Source organism: Marmota flaviventris, chromosome 17, assembly GCF_047511675.1.
Source record: "Marmota flaviventris isolate mMarFla1 chromosome 17, mMarFla1.hap1, whole genome shotgun sequence".
In the NCBI taxonomy this organism is placed as follows: Eukaryota; Metazoa; Chordata; class Mammalia; order Rodentia; family Sciuridae; genus Marmota; species Marmota flaviventris.
The window spans coordinates 72,543,925-72,559,660 of record NC_092514.1 but is presented as its reverse complement, the minus strand read 5'-3'; the positions used below and the strand labels follow the sequence as shown (position 1 = coordinate 72,559,660).

At 55.6% G+C, this 15,736-nt stretch overlaps 2 protein-coding genes across 4 annotated transcripts in view; both read right to left on the bottom strand.

Annotated features, from left to right (window-relative positions):
• Myo15b (myosin XVB) overlaps positions 1 to 2,406 on the bottom strand; it is a 31,145-nt gene extending 28,739 nt beyond the window's left edge. For both annotated transcript variants that reach the window (XM_071603761.1, XM_071603762.1), the window contains exon 1: positions 371 to 2,406. In XM_071603761.1, coding sequence (XP_071459862.1) covers positions 371 to 2,406 — 2,036 coding nt within the window. The remainder of the gene's footprint in view (positions 1 to 370) is intronic.
• A 5,473-nt stretch (positions 2,407 to 7,879) lies between these two features.
• Llgl2 (LLGL scribble cell polarity complex component 2) overlaps positions 7,880 to 15,736 on the bottom strand; it is a 38,636-nt gene continuing 30,779 nt past the window's right edge. For both annotated transcript variants that reach the window (XM_027955660.2, XM_027955659.2), the window contains exons 11-26: positions 13,558 to 13,775; positions 13,370 to 13,437; positions 13,075 to 13,228; positions 12,884 to 12,988; positions 12,258 to 12,550; positions 12,018 to 12,168; positions 11,425 to 11,575; positions 10,642 to 10,758; positions 10,369 to 10,535; positions 9,715 to 9,979; positions 9,336 to 9,495; positions 9,056 to 9,084; positions 8,808 to 8,855; positions 8,585 to 8,627; positions 8,435 to 8,496; positions 7,880 to 8,227 (exon numbers count right to left, since the gene is read on the bottom strand). In XM_027955660.2, coding sequence (XP_027811461.2) covers positions 8,220 to 8,227; positions 8,435 to 8,496; positions 8,585 to 8,627; positions 8,808 to 8,855; positions 9,056 to 9,084; positions 9,336 to 9,495; positions 9,715 to 9,979; positions 10,369 to 10,535; positions 10,642 to 10,758; positions 11,425 to 11,575; positions 12,018 to 12,168; positions 12,258 to 12,550; positions 12,884 to 12,988; positions 13,075 to 13,228; positions 13,370 to 13,437; positions 13,558 to 13,775 — 2,039 coding nt within the window. In that variant the 3' untranslated portion in view covers positions 7,880 to 8,219. The remainder of the gene's footprint in view (positions 8,228 to 8,434; positions 8,497 to 8,584; positions 8,628 to 8,807; positions 8,856 to 9,055; positions 9,085 to 9,335; positions 9,496 to 9,714; positions 9,980 to 10,368; positions 10,536 to 10,641; positions 10,759 to 11,424; positions 11,576 to 12,017; positions 12,169 to 12,257; positions 12,551 to 12,883; positions 12,989 to 13,074; positions 13,229 to 13,369; positions 13,438 to 13,557; positions 13,776 to 15,736) is intronic.

Here is a 15,736-nt window from a genome sequence, read left to right as displayed (position 1 = left end):
GGAGCTGGGAGATGAAGGAGGTCCTGGCCTAGCTGTGCCAGGAGCTTCAGGGACACCTTGGGCAAGTTTTCCAACTGTTTAGAGCCTTAACCACAGAGGGAGGGTCTATTCAGTAAATGACCAATCTATGGGGGGTAGACAAGGAACAGGCCCCTGAAAGGGAAGCTTTGTGCCAATTACAAGAGGAAGTCCCAGGAAGGGACACCTGACTTTCACTCCTCACCAGCCCCCTGTAGTCAGAAAACCTTTTGTGGGGCAAAAAATCTTTCTAAGGATTCTATAGAAGTCTATTCAGTTTATAAAGAAGAGTGTAGGTGGCCTATAAGAAACCGCGAGGCAGGGGCGGCCGATTTGGAACTGCGCTGCTCACCCCAGCCGGGCCAGGTCCTCAGTGTCTTCCAGGCCGTCTCTGAGGCTCCTACCCTCAGTACCCAGGAAGGATGCCTTCAGGTCAGGCCCAAGGCTCATCTCCAGGTCCCTCTCCAGCGCTGCCTCGGCCTCATCCTCCGGCTCCCACTGCTCCCTCAGGGACCAGCAGGAGCTCCTGTCGCGCTCCAGGCGGGTCTCCAAGGTGAGTCGGGGCAGCAGCGCGTTGGTGCCCAACCCAGGGTCCTGGTGGGGGCCTGAGTCCCGCGCCCAGTGCACCGGGGTCTCGGCTTCCAAGGTCTCTGGCTCCGCTTCGCTGCTGGAGCCGTTCTCCTCGAGTGGAGTCGAGTCGGGGGGAGTCTGCGCGAGCAAGACGGCGGGGCGGGGCCCGTCCGCTCCTTCTCCACTCGCCACGTGCCTCTCACTCTCCCCGGCAGCCTCCCCGGTGTGGGCGTCCGCGGACACCTCCCCTGAGCTCCTGCTGCTCGAAGCCCTCCCCTCCGTGTGCATCCTGGGGAACACGACTGCGAACTTGGGATCCGGAGTGGGGTCCTCATCGTCGGAAGGGTCCTCCGGGGCCGGGCTATCCCGGCCCTGTGGAGGGCTCCTGCCACCGCCAGGTGGAGGCCTCGGCGATGCTCTCAACCCCGCTAAGCCCGCCAGGCGCAACGCTAGACGGCGCCTCCTTCCAGGCCCGCGGCCCCGCCCCTCGCCCTCCCGAGGCTCCGCCCCAGGCTCCCGGGCCCGAGGCTGCCGTAGCCGCCGCAGCAACCACTGCAGCAGGCCCAGGGCCCGAACCACACGCAGAAGGCGCTCCTTGAGGCCCGCGCCACCCGACCCTGAGGCCTGGGGAGAGGGGCCTGGAGTGGGCCTCGCGCGGAGCTTACGGAGCACCGTGAGGGTGGCCAGTGGCGCTGGGTCCTCTGGACCTGCTCCCTTTTCCGACGCCGCTTCGCTCTGGTCCTCTGCCCCCTGCAACTTCCCCACCACCTTTCCAGTCTGGAGGCGCTGAGCCCGGGCCGCAGAGGCCTCGACTGTTTCAGGCTGGGCGTCCTGCAGCTCCGCCTCCTGCTGCGCCCAGCCTTCACTTGAGTCCGGAGAAAACATGGGGTCTCGAGAATCCCACGAGCTCCCAGGGACGTGCGCACAACTGCGCTCGAGGGAGCTGCATGCCGTGGCTTTTCCACCCAGGTCGATCTCTTGGGCATCAGGGACCCATCTTGCTGTCCCCAGGGGTGCCGGTGGGCGCGGTCCAGGCCCGGTCCCCTCCGGACTCAAGTCCGTATTTGTCCCAGAATCCTCACTCGCTCCCTGGGGCCCTGTCCCCGACGACACTTCCTCATGCAGAAGCTGAGCTGAGGGTTCGTCACTGCCCTGACTGCTGCTGGTCTGGCATTCGCCTGGATGCAGCGCTGACTCTGGCCATATTTTGTTCCCTTCCGGGCCCGTTTCCGTTGGCTCTGACTTAGTCCGCAGCTGCAAGGCCCCCTTGCCCTGGCTGCTCGTCTCCTGGGACTCTTGAGCTTCGCTGTCCCGGCAAGAGCTGCCTCGGTCCCCTCCCGATGGTTCACTTTCGCGGCTCCGAGCCTCTCGGCGGCCGGGCTGAACCAAGGGTCCCTGCCCTTTTCCTTTCCTCTTGCGGCGACGGCGGCGCTGGGCTGTACCCTCTTCTTTCGGTAGACTCTCCTCATCCTGGCGCTCCCCACGGCTGTCCCCTGGTCGGTGACTCTCCAAGGGCACGGATCCCCTATGCCGCGTGCTGCCTTGCCTCTCCTGTGCCTCCGGTGGCGGCTCAGCACCTGGCTTTCTGCAGCCACCGTTCCCGTCTGTGGCCGGCTTCCTGTGGCCACTAGCGAGTCTCTTGCCCCCTGCGGTGTCGGGCTCCTTGGAGGGTCTCGCCCGGAGGGCTTTGCCGCGGCCAGGTCGGTGGTCCTGGCTAAGTGCGCTATCAGCACTAGCCGATCCGGACTCCTGCTCCCCTGAGGCTGGCCTCCCAGGTCTCGCCCTGCGCTGGGGCGCTTTGTTCTTGCTCCCACCCATAACAGTCGCAGAGATGACAGGCTTCACACTTCTCAAGTTCTTTTTCCTTTTAGGGGTCTGACTGCTTCAGGGTGCCCTTGGGCTGCAGCAGCATACCACCCAGCTGTGTTCTGGAGAGGCTAAGGGCTCTCCATTTAGAGCATCAATAATGCAGGAGACAGTAAGTCCTGACCCCTTCAGCCAACAATGGAGCAGAAGCACCTGTGAAAGAGGAGACTCTGTGGATTAAGGCCATGGACAGGGCAACCTTGCTGGGACTCGCTCCCAGCCAGGCTAGCCTGGCACCATGCCAGACTGAGGGGCCCACCTTTGCTTCTGCCTGTTTGCTCGCCTGGCTGGGGAGGGCAGAGTGAAACTGTGTGGGGCTTCCTACTTCTCCTGGGTCTGGGAGGCTGGGACCAGGTGACCCTGGTATGCAGGGAATGCTCCATGAGTATTATTAGTTTGTTCTTTTCCATTGTGAACTATAATTTATCCAGAATTGCACTTTGAATGGTGCATCTTGAACTGGTATAAAACAGATGGCTGTGTACCCTCTTATAGTTATGAAACAAAACCAGACCCCATAAATCCCCAATTAAATCTCCCTCTCTCCTTCCTTTCTTCCTTCTTTCTTTCTTTCCTTCCTTCCTTCCTCCCTTCCTCCTCCTCCTCCTTATTCTTTCTTTCTTTCTTATGGTTCTGGAGATGGAACTCAGGGCCTTGTACATGCTAGGCAAGTACTCTACCTCTGAGATAGAGATCTATCCCCTCACCACCCCCAATAAATATTAACATTTATTTTGGAATAGGAAATACATTTTCATAGTTCAAAATTCACAAAAGTCCCATTCCTGACCCTCAGCTATTCAATTTCCCCTTGAGGTTTCCCATTTTCCAGAGTTATCCATTCAGATAAAAATGAATCTTTATTTCCTTTTAGCAAAAGTGGAATCTTATCTCGCTACTTTTTTTTCACCTAACAATTTCATTTGGAGATTTTATAATACATAGAAAACTTCCCTCTCTCCTCACTCCCTTGTTTTTAAATTGCATGGTAATCCAGCAAATTAATGCACCATCATTTAACCAACTTCTTGGTATGTATCTATATACCTATAGGTACATATAATTGTGTGTGTTTGTGTGTGTGTGTGTGGGGGGGGGGGTTGCTGGGGATTCAACCCAGGAGCATTCTGCTTCTGAGCTCTATAACCCCAGACTTTTTAAAAATTTTGAGACAAGAGTCTCACGAAGTTACCCAAGCAGGCCTGGATCTTGCCATCCTACTGCCTCAGCCTCCTCAGTAGTTGGGGTTACAGACGTGAGCTACTTCACCCAGCTATTGATAGATGAGGATGCTGCCTCATCTCATCCTTTGCTTAAATTAAAAAAAAAAAAGATGGAATTTCATCAGTATCCAAGTAGGAATAATTCCTAGAAGTAGATTTGATAGACCGTAGGCTATATGTGTTTGTAATTTTGAAGATTTCCAAACATTATGGTTTGGTCATAAGGTGTTCCCCAAAGTTCCTGTTAATGCAGAAGTGTTGAGAGATGAAATGATCGGATGGTGAGAGGTGTAACCTAATCAGTCTGTCTTAGTTTGGGTGGTAACTGCAGGCAGGTAAACTGTGGCTGGAGGAGGTGGTAACCAGGGCGTGCCCTGGAAGGGTGCGTCTTCCGTGGCCCCTTACCAGTGGCCCCCTCTTCGGCTTCCTCACTGCCATGAGCTGAGCAGCTTCCCTCTGCTGTGCCCTCCCCCCATGATGTGCAGCCTCACTTTCTGCCAGACCAATGGAGCCAGAGTCTATGGACTGAGACCTCTGAAACCATGAGCCCACAATAAACTTTCCCTCCTCTAAGTTGTTCTTGTCAGGTAGTTTGGTTACAGTGACACAAAAGCTGACTAAAACACCAAGATTTTCCCTCATGGAGATTGTATTAATATACATTCCCACCAGTAAAACAGAACAGGTGTCTCTGCATAGTATTAATACAGGGTGGTGTCCAACACACTGAAACAAATAAAAAATAAAATATAAATAAATAAGAAATTAAGTTTAATTAATTTAATAAATTAAATAAAACTAATAATAAATTATAAATAAATAAATAATAAAATGAGTAAAATAATATAAAATTTATTTTAAAATTTTAAATAAAATATGGGCTGGGGTTGTGGCTCAGTGGTAGAGCACTCACCTAGCACGGGTGAGGCACTCAGTTTAATCCTCAGCACCACATAAAAATAAATAAGTAAAGGTATTGTGTCCATCTACCACTAAAAAATATTTTAAAAATCTAAAATAAAAAAGAAAAGTGGTACCAACACTCTGAAACAAAATCCCAATGCCTTAAATTCATTTTTCTATGGGAAAAAAAGCAGACTTCCCTCCTCTTAGAGACACTATGATCCTTTGAGACCTGTCTTTTTTCATCTTTGGGGGGTCTTCCTCTAGGACACAGGGTAGGGAGTCTGCTTCTTGATGGCTACACTGTAGTTCAACCCAGTCAGGATTCCCGAGGTCACCGGAAGGTTCCTGGGACATAGCAGCTGCTGCAAGAGCAGGTTCTGGGGCCCCAAGATGGAGCCAGCTGAGTTGTTGAGCCAAGGCCCAGGACCTGCCCCCTCAGGGACTCCTGTGTCCCACTGACCCATCTTGCTCTGGCCTCTGTTCACCAGCAGCACCACCTAGTCCTGGAGCAGGGGAGGAACATTCCAGACTGCAGCACTTTCCCTTAAATGCCTGCCTGACATCTGTTTCTGCATATCCCCTTGAAGGAGCCTCAGAGGCAGCACAGCAGTCTCACTCAGAACGCCCCGAGGGCCACTCGGCCCAGAGGCCTGGTTAAGCAGAGTTGAAAGTGACTCATCCAGTGCTGTGTGCATCTCCAGGAGTCAGCTGTCCCCGGAAACCACAAGCTCATGGGTAACAGCTGTGTCTGGAGACAGCTCTAAGCTGCACCCCCCACCATCAATGCTGCCAGGTAAACGGGCAGTGGTATTCAGAGAGCTTGAATCTCCCACACAAAGCAGAATGTGGGGTGAGAGAGGTATTTATTTACACAACGGTTCACTGCACAGCATTGAGAACCCTCTACAACCACAAGCAACGTGGATAATCTCAAAAATGCTGAGTGAAAGTAGCTGTGCATGAAAGAGTATCTGCTGCGTGATTCCATTTATTGATAGTGCAAAAGCAGGCAGTGTGATTGAGAGTTTGCCCTGGGATGTGGGGGATGCTGTTTAGCACGGGGGAGGGTGTCAAGCTGTGCTCCTTTGACTTCTGCACTACCAGCACCTATTTTATAAAGATAATTCAGGGCTGGGCACAGTGGTGCACATCTGTAATCCCAGCTACTCAGGAGGCTGAGGCAGGAGGACTGTAAATTGAAGGCCAACCTAGGCAACTTAGAGACCCTGTCTCAAAGTAAGTAACTAAAAGGGTTGGGGTGTAGCTCAGTGGCAGGGCACCCTGAGTTTAATCATCAGTACTGCAAAAACCAATCTAGGAAACAAACCAGAAAGAGCTCGCTCACTGCTCTGCCCTGGGCAAACATGAATAATTGCAAAAAGCTAGCACTTTAGGGCTTATGATACACCAGGCACTGTTCTAAGTGCTTTACTATGAAGTCATTGTATCCTTGAAAGCACACTGGTAGGTGCTATAAAGATGCCCATTTATGGAGGAGACCACTGAGACACACAGCCAGTCAGTGTCAGAGATAGACCGCCAACCCAGGCAGTCTGGCTCTAAAGGCCCAGCTGGAGAATGGGTGTGAGGTGCTGGCATCAGCCACAAAGCTCTGGTAGCTAGCTATGTGACCCTATTTCAATGCGTCCTGTTCTTGGAGAACAGAGAGCTATGTCCCCCTTCAATCTTCTACCTGCTTGGTGACGTTAGGTGACTTCCTCTCTTCCTGTTGACTCAGGCCAGGACTTGGATCACTCAAGGATCAACCTGGGTATTCTTTCTTTCTTTTTTTTTTTTTTTTTAATTTTTCTTTCTTTCTTTTTCTTGCTGGAGATGGAACCCAGGGCATCATGCATGGTAGGCACACATGCTACCACTGAACTACATCCCCAGCCCTCCCTCACACTGGGAACTCCTCCAGCGGCTGTGTTCTGAGCTCTCTGTGACTCCATTTCTCACGTCTTCCCTTGGGGAGCCAAATCCTTCTCTGATGGCCTCACCCACTATTCACTTACTCTGACCTCCTTGGCTTGGGTGTTTACGAGGAGCTAGGTGCTGTGTGTTCTTACAGGCTCTCATTTAGTCTTTACAACCTTCCGAGACAGGTCCTTCTATTATCCCCCATTTTATATATAAATTAAGGCACAGGAGGTCATCTGCCCAAGGTCACAGGGCCAGTCACAGACCAAGCCAGTGTTCAAGAGCTGGATCTGCCAAACTTCAAAGTCAAAGTGGACACCAAGCCTCCCACCTGTTTGGATGCCTGAAACCCTCAGATCTAAGTTGAGAACCCTGAATCCAGTTTCCTATGGTACATCTCCATGACCTCTGGAGCCAGCACCTCCCATCTGCTGGCTTCTCCACAAGGCAGCGACACTTGTCGACCTTTGAATGCCTCAATTTGCTCCCTATCACCTCTCCTGTGGACTGCTAGAAGGACCCCTGACTCCTCTCCCTGTGCCAGCCTAGCTTCCTCCAATTCGCTTGCTAGAGGACCAGCTGCTTCTGTTTGCTCATGCCTGGCAACAGAAACCATTCACCTCACATCCCAGCATGAGGATGCCTTAGAACTGAAAGAAACCTGCCGATGTCAGCTAGCACTTGAGCGCACTGGGTACTTAGGCAAGGCTCCAGTTAGTGAGCGCGGAGGTAAGCCTGTTTTTAAAGTCTTCCTGGTATTTGCAGGGGTGTGTGTTTTCTTTTTTCGAGACAGGGTCTTATTACATTGCCCAGGCTGGCCTTGAATTCCTCGGCTGACACAATTCTCCTGCTCCAGACTCTTGAGTAGGTAGAACTACAGGTGCTACCATCAAGCTAGGCTCGTTTTCAGCCTCCTATCTGATCTAATCAGGCAGACAGTCGTCAAATGGAAGCGCTGGCTCTCCGCTCTGATTCACAGTGCTTATGTTATCACGGTTTTCTTCAATTCTTGGTGTCTAGGGCAGGAAACTTTGTGTCTCTTGACATTTGTTCTTTAAGCTAACTAGATAAAACAAACTGTACCAACCTCTTAAATTCACAGCCAAAGCCCTGTACCTCTCCACAGGGGGTGGGGGTGTCCTGTTCTCCAGGTGGGACAGACAGACTTTGGATGGTTCACACTCGCTGTTTATTCCCAAAGAATGAGCACTCAGTTATGTTCAGATACAAACAAGCATGGTGGGCTCAGATTCAAATGCTTAAAAAGCTGGTTCTTTGAGGCTTCCAAGGCTGGGAACAGACCCGGGGCGAGGCCAGATCTGCTGAGATTTCCCATTTATTTGGACAATTGAAGTCAAGTTCTCGGACCAGTGCAGTCAAGAGGTAATAAGGTGTTTATTAAAAACTCTGTTTCACCCAAAGGCAGTTAAGATTTATAATTTAAAACCCAACCCACTACAAAAAGGGGGGGGGGGACAGAGGAATAAAAACTGTGCAACATTGATAAAAGGACTGAGACAGACAAGGCCAGGAGGGGCTGCCCCGGGAGTGGGGTCTCTCCTCCTGCAAGGCCAGGAGCAGCAGCAGGGTGGAGACCAGGGGCACTCGAAGCCCATGGCCTGGCCCAGTGCACGGGCCTCTCCAGCAGGAGCAGCTCCGCCCACTGAGGGCCCTCAGTAGTGTGTGTTCATCTTGCAGCTTGGTCACCTGTCCTGTTCACTCTGCTGTGGATGGACATGGGGGGAAAGCAGTTCATGATCATCCTGGGCAGGACAGTCACCTACTCTGAGCCTAAGCAGTTGTTTTCCAGGGCATGTGTCAGGGCTAGGATGGCCCCAAAGGCCTATCAACCCTGGGGAAGGGGCCCAGCGCTCTTCCTCTGATCCCTCCCCAGGAAGTACACCCTCCTAAGCAGTGCCCTGAGTCCCTACCTCCCCCATTGCCGAGGCTGCATCCCATAGCCATTCGGTGAGACCGCCAATTGCCACAGCTCCTGCAGCAGCAAACACAGGGAGTCACCACCCACAGGCCCCTCCACCCTCAGTGCTCTCCGCCCCCTCTCCAAGAGCCTGGGGACTTACCCTCGGTCCCCCTCCAGTGTGCTCTGGATTTCCTTCAGGACTCCTGCAGGGCAGTGAGGCCTGGTGAGGCCAGCAGGGGCTGGGCCAGCTAGCAGCCTCTCCCCGCTTTGCCCGTCTTGCCCACCTCAGGGAAACAGCCCTCAGTTTCACCAGGCCCTCCAGGCCTCACCCAGTATCCAGGAACACCCTTCCCCCCCTCCTGCCAGCCCCCACCCTGACTCACGCTCATCATTGAGCAGTGCGTGCTCCATCACCGGGCCGGGTTTCTTCTCTGGAAGGCAGAGGCAGGTGAGGTGGACCCTACCCTGGGTCCTCCTCTACCTGGCTCTCCTCTTAACAATGGTACACTTCCTATTCCCAGCACCAAATCTCCTTGCTCACCTGGGGCTCCATCCCTTCCTTCCCGCCCCAGTCTAACCAGGTGTGGCCCAGATGTTCCCCCAGGTGGTGGCCCCAAGAGGCCTGACTTACCCTCTCCATCACTTTGGCTCCCCGAGTTCCTGTGGGGGAAAGACAGTGAGGGCCAGGAGCCTCTAAGCTCCTTACTCTGGCCCTGAAAGCCTTGGTCCCCTGAAGACTGCGTGGCATCAACTGGCCTGGCCTGCCACAGTACCGGGTCAGAGAAGAACAGAGCCAACAGAGCCCTTCCCTGAACTGGTGACTTGCAAGGGAGGAAGGGGGCCTCTGACTAGTCAGCAGAGGGGAGGCGGCGGGGGGAGAGGCCATGCCAAGGTCTTCTGCCCTCCCTCACCTGGTTTGGCCCAAGGACTTGTCCGGGCCAGGGCCATTGCCATTGCTGGGGCGGCTGTGGTGCTTGGTTCTGGCAGATTCCACCAGACACCGGGGCTCGACCAGCCATTTGGTGGAAAGAGAAAAGCGCTCAAACTCTGAGGGTGAGATCAGGTAGAAACCTGGAGAGCAGAAAAGAAATCTGACAGATAAGGCGAGGCCAGGGCTCCCGGGCTGAGGCTGTGGGAGAGCTTCCCCCCAGGGGAAATTAGGAGACAGAACCTCCCTCTCTGCTCTTCACCTGGAGCCAAGCCGGCCTGGCTGCCACGGCCTCGCTGCTGTTCCCTCTCCAGCCCTCAGCAGTGCCGGGGAGCCCCCATCCACCTGCCCCGCCTGCACACCTTGGCCATATTTGGTGAAGACACAGGAGGCAATGCCGCTGACGTCCTCCCGGCGAATGCAGCTGTATCGCACCTGGGGCTTGAGCAGGGGCAGTGAGACCACCTGGATGTCACCCAGGTTGGTGAGGACCGCCAGATGGTGCTCCCCATAATCCTCGGCCCGACAGCTGCTGAAGTGGGCCACGCCAACCCGTCGGACCCTGGAGCCCTCCAAGGCCGTCAGCTTCAGTTTCAGCTTGGCACTCACCTTGGGCAGCGTGAACACCTGGGGCACAGGGCAGTGCTCATGCTGTGGCTATACCATAGTTCTCTTGGCCTGCCCTCAGCAGATGTTCCCCACCCTATCTCAGTGCCCGCCCTGCACCCAGCTCTTAACACACAGTCACTGCACTGGACTGGGAGGACAGGAGGCTGCCGACCTCCACGTCTGGTGGTCTTCCTTCCCACAGACTCAGGTGCTGCCTCAGTGTCCCTGCCTGAGCTTGGGGTCCAGAGACCCCATACAAGACCACTCCCCTTCTTTCCTGTGCCTTTGTCACCTACGACTAACTCCAAATAAAACTTTGTGCCCCAGCTTTCATGACTTGTGCCCAGGTGCGGAGCCCCAAAGAGGTCCCAGGAATTCCTGAGGGATCCTGCTGCCACATGTGGTACCTTAAATTGTTCCTCTGACACCACAAGCAGCTGGTGGCTTCCCTGCATGTCTGGGCTTTTTGACAGGTCATGGGCCACTTCCAGGGGCTCAGGAAGGGGTATGCTGTGCCCGTCGAGCACCAGGATACCCACAACCGGCGCTCGGTGCATCAGTTGGATCTCCTTGGCTATAGAAAAGAGGAGGAGGGCCCTATGGTGGGTGGCCAGGCTGGAGATACCACCTCACCCAGCCCAGGCAGATCAAGCACCCTGTACTCCCCTGTCAGCACTCACCCTGTTCCGCCCGCACTGGCTCATCCATTCTCCGATCAGCCGGGGGCACACGCAGGGAGAAGGCATAGACAGTACCTCCATTGGTGCCAGCCCACAGCGAAGGGCAGTGGCGGGAGCCTACCAAGAGGAAAAGGTTTGCATATCTAGCCTCTGGCTCTGGGAGTTGGGCAGGAACAGGCAAGCTGGGCTTCTGTCCTGTCCTGATCGTTAGATACCACGTGACTCCAAAGCCCAGTTAGCAAACTTTAAAGAGGTTTTCTCCTCTTCAAAATGGACATGCTGTAGGCCGTGCCCACCTCCCAGGAAAAGATGGGAATGTCCCTCTGACAACTGCATGGCGCCCACACATGGATGGTCCCAAATCCACGACAGCTCAGCCCTAGCTGTGATGTGGCCGAGGATGCTCCCACCCATCAGAGGAGAAGGCCAGATAGTGGACATTTCCACCTGCCTATCAGGTACCAGCAGGCACCTCATCATCTTAACCCTCACAGATGCTCCAGAAAAAAAGACAGCATCCTTCATTCCACAGAGAGGGGAGCTGAGGCCAGAAAGGTTAAACGATGTGTCCAAGGCTCTATTTCTAGAGCGCGGTGGAGCCTGGATATGAAGCCAGGGCAACTCAACTTGGGAGCCCAGGTAGGGGAGGGAAGAGGCAGATGGGGACTCTGATCTCCCCTGCTCACAATGGGAACCCCTCAGAAGTCCCAGATAGGCAGCAGCTCTCACGTGCTCTCACGCCAGGGGTATCCCTCACCCCCCAACTTCAGGCAGGCCACTCACTGTCCCTCAGGTAGGTGTCGGCAAAGTAGAGGGTCCGGACAAAGCCTGTGAAGGAGTCTTCAGCTGAGCGGGCTTCGATCTTGCGCTGCACAGGTGCCAACTCCATGTTCTGCAGCCCCATCCTCTCGGGCTTGGTGTTTGCTGCCTGCATCTGCCGTGAGGTGGGTGGTCCTGAGAGAGAGGTCTGTTTCCCCACCCCAGGGGCACTGCTCGATGCCAATCCTCCCAGAAAGGCTGGAAGGCTGGCCATAGCCATGTCCAAGCAGACCTTGTACAAGTGGGAGGTGCCTTGGAGGGAGCTTGCCTGGCCTCCCAGCACATTGTAGGGAAAGGGGCAGAATAATAAGAAAACAACTAATTTTTGCCGGGGACTCACCTCCAAGGTAAGCATTACAATCTTTTGTGCTTGGGGAAGCTGAGGCACAAAAGCAGCGTGACATACTGGCAGTCACAGTTAGTGGGGTGAGAACCTAGGTGGCCTGGATTCAGAGCCTCTGTTTGTAGCCCATGAAGCCCAGGGAGGGAGAGTCACGTGGTCCAGGTGATGGCTGCCCTGGGCTTGGCCAGGGCTCAAGGGTAGCCTTAGGCCTCACCTCTCCTGGGGGGCCAGCTGGCCGCCGCTTCCGGCTAGACACTCTGCTGCGGCGCATCCGGCGGAATGACTGACGCAGGGACTTCTTGAGGGACTTTACACGGGACAGTGGGCCCTCCAGAGCTAGTTGGTCACTGGGGTGGAGGGTACACCTGGGGGACATAAGGTCATCAGTGCTGCCAGGGTGCAGGGTCCTCCCAAGGCCTTAGTCCCAGACCCCAGCCCCAGCCATCATACTCACTTGACAAAGACCTGCCGCCGCTGCTGGTGGTCAAAGAGGCCAAAGCCGTGGCTGGTGCCAAAGGCCACAAGCCGCCACTCAGAGTGCAGGGCCAAGGAGGTGACCACAGCTGGGGGCTGGCATTGTACCAACACAAAGGGCTGAAAGCCGGGCTCGAAGTGCACGGGCCCTGCGCGGGCGGCCAGGCGCTCATGTCCCTTCCAGCGGTAGCCCTCCTGGTCCTGCAGCAGGTCGGCCTCCACCTCCTCCACAGCATGCTCTGCCGCCTCGTCGTTCAGCTCCAGCACGAGCACCTGGGTGGGGGCAGATGTGCTCAGCAAGACCCCAGCATCAAAGGACAGCAAAGGATCAGGACTCAAGTCCAGGCTCAGCCTCTGCCTAGCTTCCACCCTTTGTTCTGATTTTAGGAGGAGAGGGAAACAACCATCCTTCCTCTATGGGATCGAGGAACCTTCTAGGGGCCTTTCTCTATTGGATTGAGAAACCTCCATCCCATGGGAGAAGCACAGAGAATGTGCACTCCTGGTGACACCTGCGGGTGGGTGCTCGGAGGCTGGTTCTTGTCCCTGCTGCCCAGAGTCACCCCACCGTTCCTCCACAATCCCTGTCCCTGCCCAGCCTGCTACCTGCCCTGCCGTGCCTGCCACAGCCAGGTAGCCACTGTATTTGCAGAGGAAAATCTTCTGGATGCCCAGCCGGGGGTCATCACTGTAGGGGTCAAAGGAGCCCACCTGATGAGGGAGAGGAGACCTGTGAGCAGCCAGGGCCAGCCCCATCCTCCCCGCCCCACCTCCAGCTTCCAGGTTCCTGGCCTCACCTTACGGAGTGGAGGCCACTCGTCTTCGCCCTGGGCATTGAGGTTCTCGCTGGGGTCCGTTTCAGTGAGGAACACCCGCGCGGTGCTGAGTTTGTACAGCAATCGCAAGCAGACACCAGAGGCATCCCAGAACCGTACAGTGCCGTCCTCATGCCTGTGGGCAGAGCCCACCTGTCCCCCGTGAGAGTGATGCCGGCTGGGGTGCCCAGTGTCTGGCACACACTCCTCAGGGTGGTGCCCTCACCCACCTTGCCCCTCCCCTGGGAGGAGGAAAAGTAGCATCAGAGTCACTTACCCTGTGAGCAGCAGGTCCCTCTGGGGTGGGGGTGGGGCCAGGCTGGTGCCACCATTGATGGGCCATTCCTGGAGAAAGAGACCAAGAACTCCAGGACTGCTTGGCCCCAAGACGGGCAAGGCTGGATGGGGCTGGGCTGGGGCAGGGGCAGGGGCAGGGGCTGGGGCTGGGGCTGGGGCTGGACCTACCATGGTGGAAAACTGAGCATTCTGCCGGCTGCCCGCGGCAATGATGTGCTCCCACAGCTTCAGAGGGATGTTGGAGACGTGGTGGGAGCAGGTGATGGCGGAGCAGTGCAGGGAGGCCAGGTAGGGTGGCTGGACAGATGGCCAGCCTGCTGTCCGCAGGTCGATCACCACCAACTCCTCTTCGGCCAGCACCACAAGGGCATAGGGGTCATCAAAGGCTGGGGTACAGGCCAAGGGTCAGGGCCCAGGAGCAAGCAGTTTGCCCCTGCCTGGCCCTGCAGAAAGAGCTACAGCGCTGGAGCCTGGAATCTGCAGGTGCAGAGAGCCCTTGTTCTTGGCTACAAGAACAAAATCTTTCACCTCAGGGAGGCAGCAGGTGTGGGGAAGCAGCCTGCCTGTGTCTGCGCTGCGGAGAGCTAACTGGCCCAAAGCTCACAGGGAGGGACACACCTGGCTGGAACCTGGGCTCCAGCCAAGGCTGAAAAGGTAGAGTCCCTGCCAGGAACGGAGCCCGCCCAGCCCTCTTCCCTGGTTCCTGCTCTCCCTGTTCAGGCCACGAGCTGCGGCTGGGATATGCCCATTGACGCTGTCCCTGCAGCAGCAGCGAGCAGGCCTTTAGCACCCCAGCTGCCCATGGTGCATTGCCTTACTGCACACAACACCCTCTATCAGGCCCGACCCCAGCTGCCACTCAATAAACATGTCCTGAAAACTGGCTTCCGGGAGCCCCTCTTCCTAGGCCAGGCTGATCTTGCCGGGCTCCCACCTTATCCACCTGGAGAAACTGCTGCCAGCCCATAGCAGCGGCCTGGCTGAGTGCTTCTGCACATTCTGGAAGCCTCATCTGGCTGCACATCTGTCACAGATGGACATTTTCTGCTCCGAGGGCTTCCCTGCATTAGCACCCCATCCCAGTATTGCTGTCTGGCAGAGCCCATCCTGTCTCCCTCCATTTGCTCCCCTCCAGTTCTCTCCAATCAGGCTTTTGTCCCCAGCAGAGAGCTTTCCTCTTGCTTGCCACGTGACCAGGTGTGCACCTTCCCCCAGCTGGGGCCCTCTTTTGCCTTTCTGCAGGTGCAGCATGCCGCCTACCCTCGTCTCCCAGGTCTCCTGCCTCTCTGACCAGCGCTCAGCTTCCTTCGCTAGATTCCACCAACCTCCGAGTTCCTACTATGTTCAGCACGCGCCAGGGCGGGTTTCCTCATGGCTGCTTTCATCTGTTGTCCCCTGCGCTACTGGACAGCCTCACCTGCCCCAGGCTTTTCAGAGCTCTGCGAGGGTAACTCCAGAGCTTTCTTCTTTCCCAGGTCTTTGGTCAACATCTCCTCAAACTCGATTCCATTCAAGAAAGCCTGTTCCTCCCTGTACCTTCTCCAAACTTCCTGAGACTCGAGCCAATACCCCTTCCCATCCTGACCCCATCTTTCCTCCATGTACCTCCACCTAGACAAGGGGTTGACAAATCACAGTGCAAGGGCCAGAGCTGGTCCACTGCCTGTTTCTGTAAGATGACGCACTGTGTATGCACTGGCCATGGCTGCACTTGCTCTACAAGGGCAGGACTGAGGAGAGGGGGCAGGGACATCATTTGTTACCCGGTCCTTCATGGGTCTGGACCAAGGTCAAGGCTGACTGTTAGAACACTCCAAACCCAACCATGTCCTGTGCCCCCGTCCCAACCTGAGCTTCAGCACCCCCCTTGGTTCCCACCTCCACCCCATGGGAATTTCCCATACAGATCCTTTCCGAACAGAGGCCAGACCATGGCACCTTTGCTTGGGGCTCTCACCTCTCTAGAATATACCTAAAGGCCTTCCGAGCCTCTAGTTTTACAATCTGGCACTGTCCCCGTCTGGAGTCACCTCCCTCCCTCTGTCCATATCTCACTTGAGCAAGCAAAGAGCTCTCCTGACTTCAAGTCTCTCATCCCAGGTCCCTGTGGGGCCTACCTTGCCCTCTAAGTTCATTCCAGGGGTGGCCTTGCTGGCCACCCTGCCAAAATCAGCCCGGTCACCTGCTCCCTGCCCCTGCCCCCTCACCTGGCTTTGCTTTTTTCTTGCCTCTGATGTTATTATCAGTTTTTTCCCTATTTCCCCACACTTGAGTAAGCCCTACCAGAGCAGGGACTTTGCTCCTGGGATAGGGCCTGGCGGGTGATGGCTGCTTATTAAATAAGAAA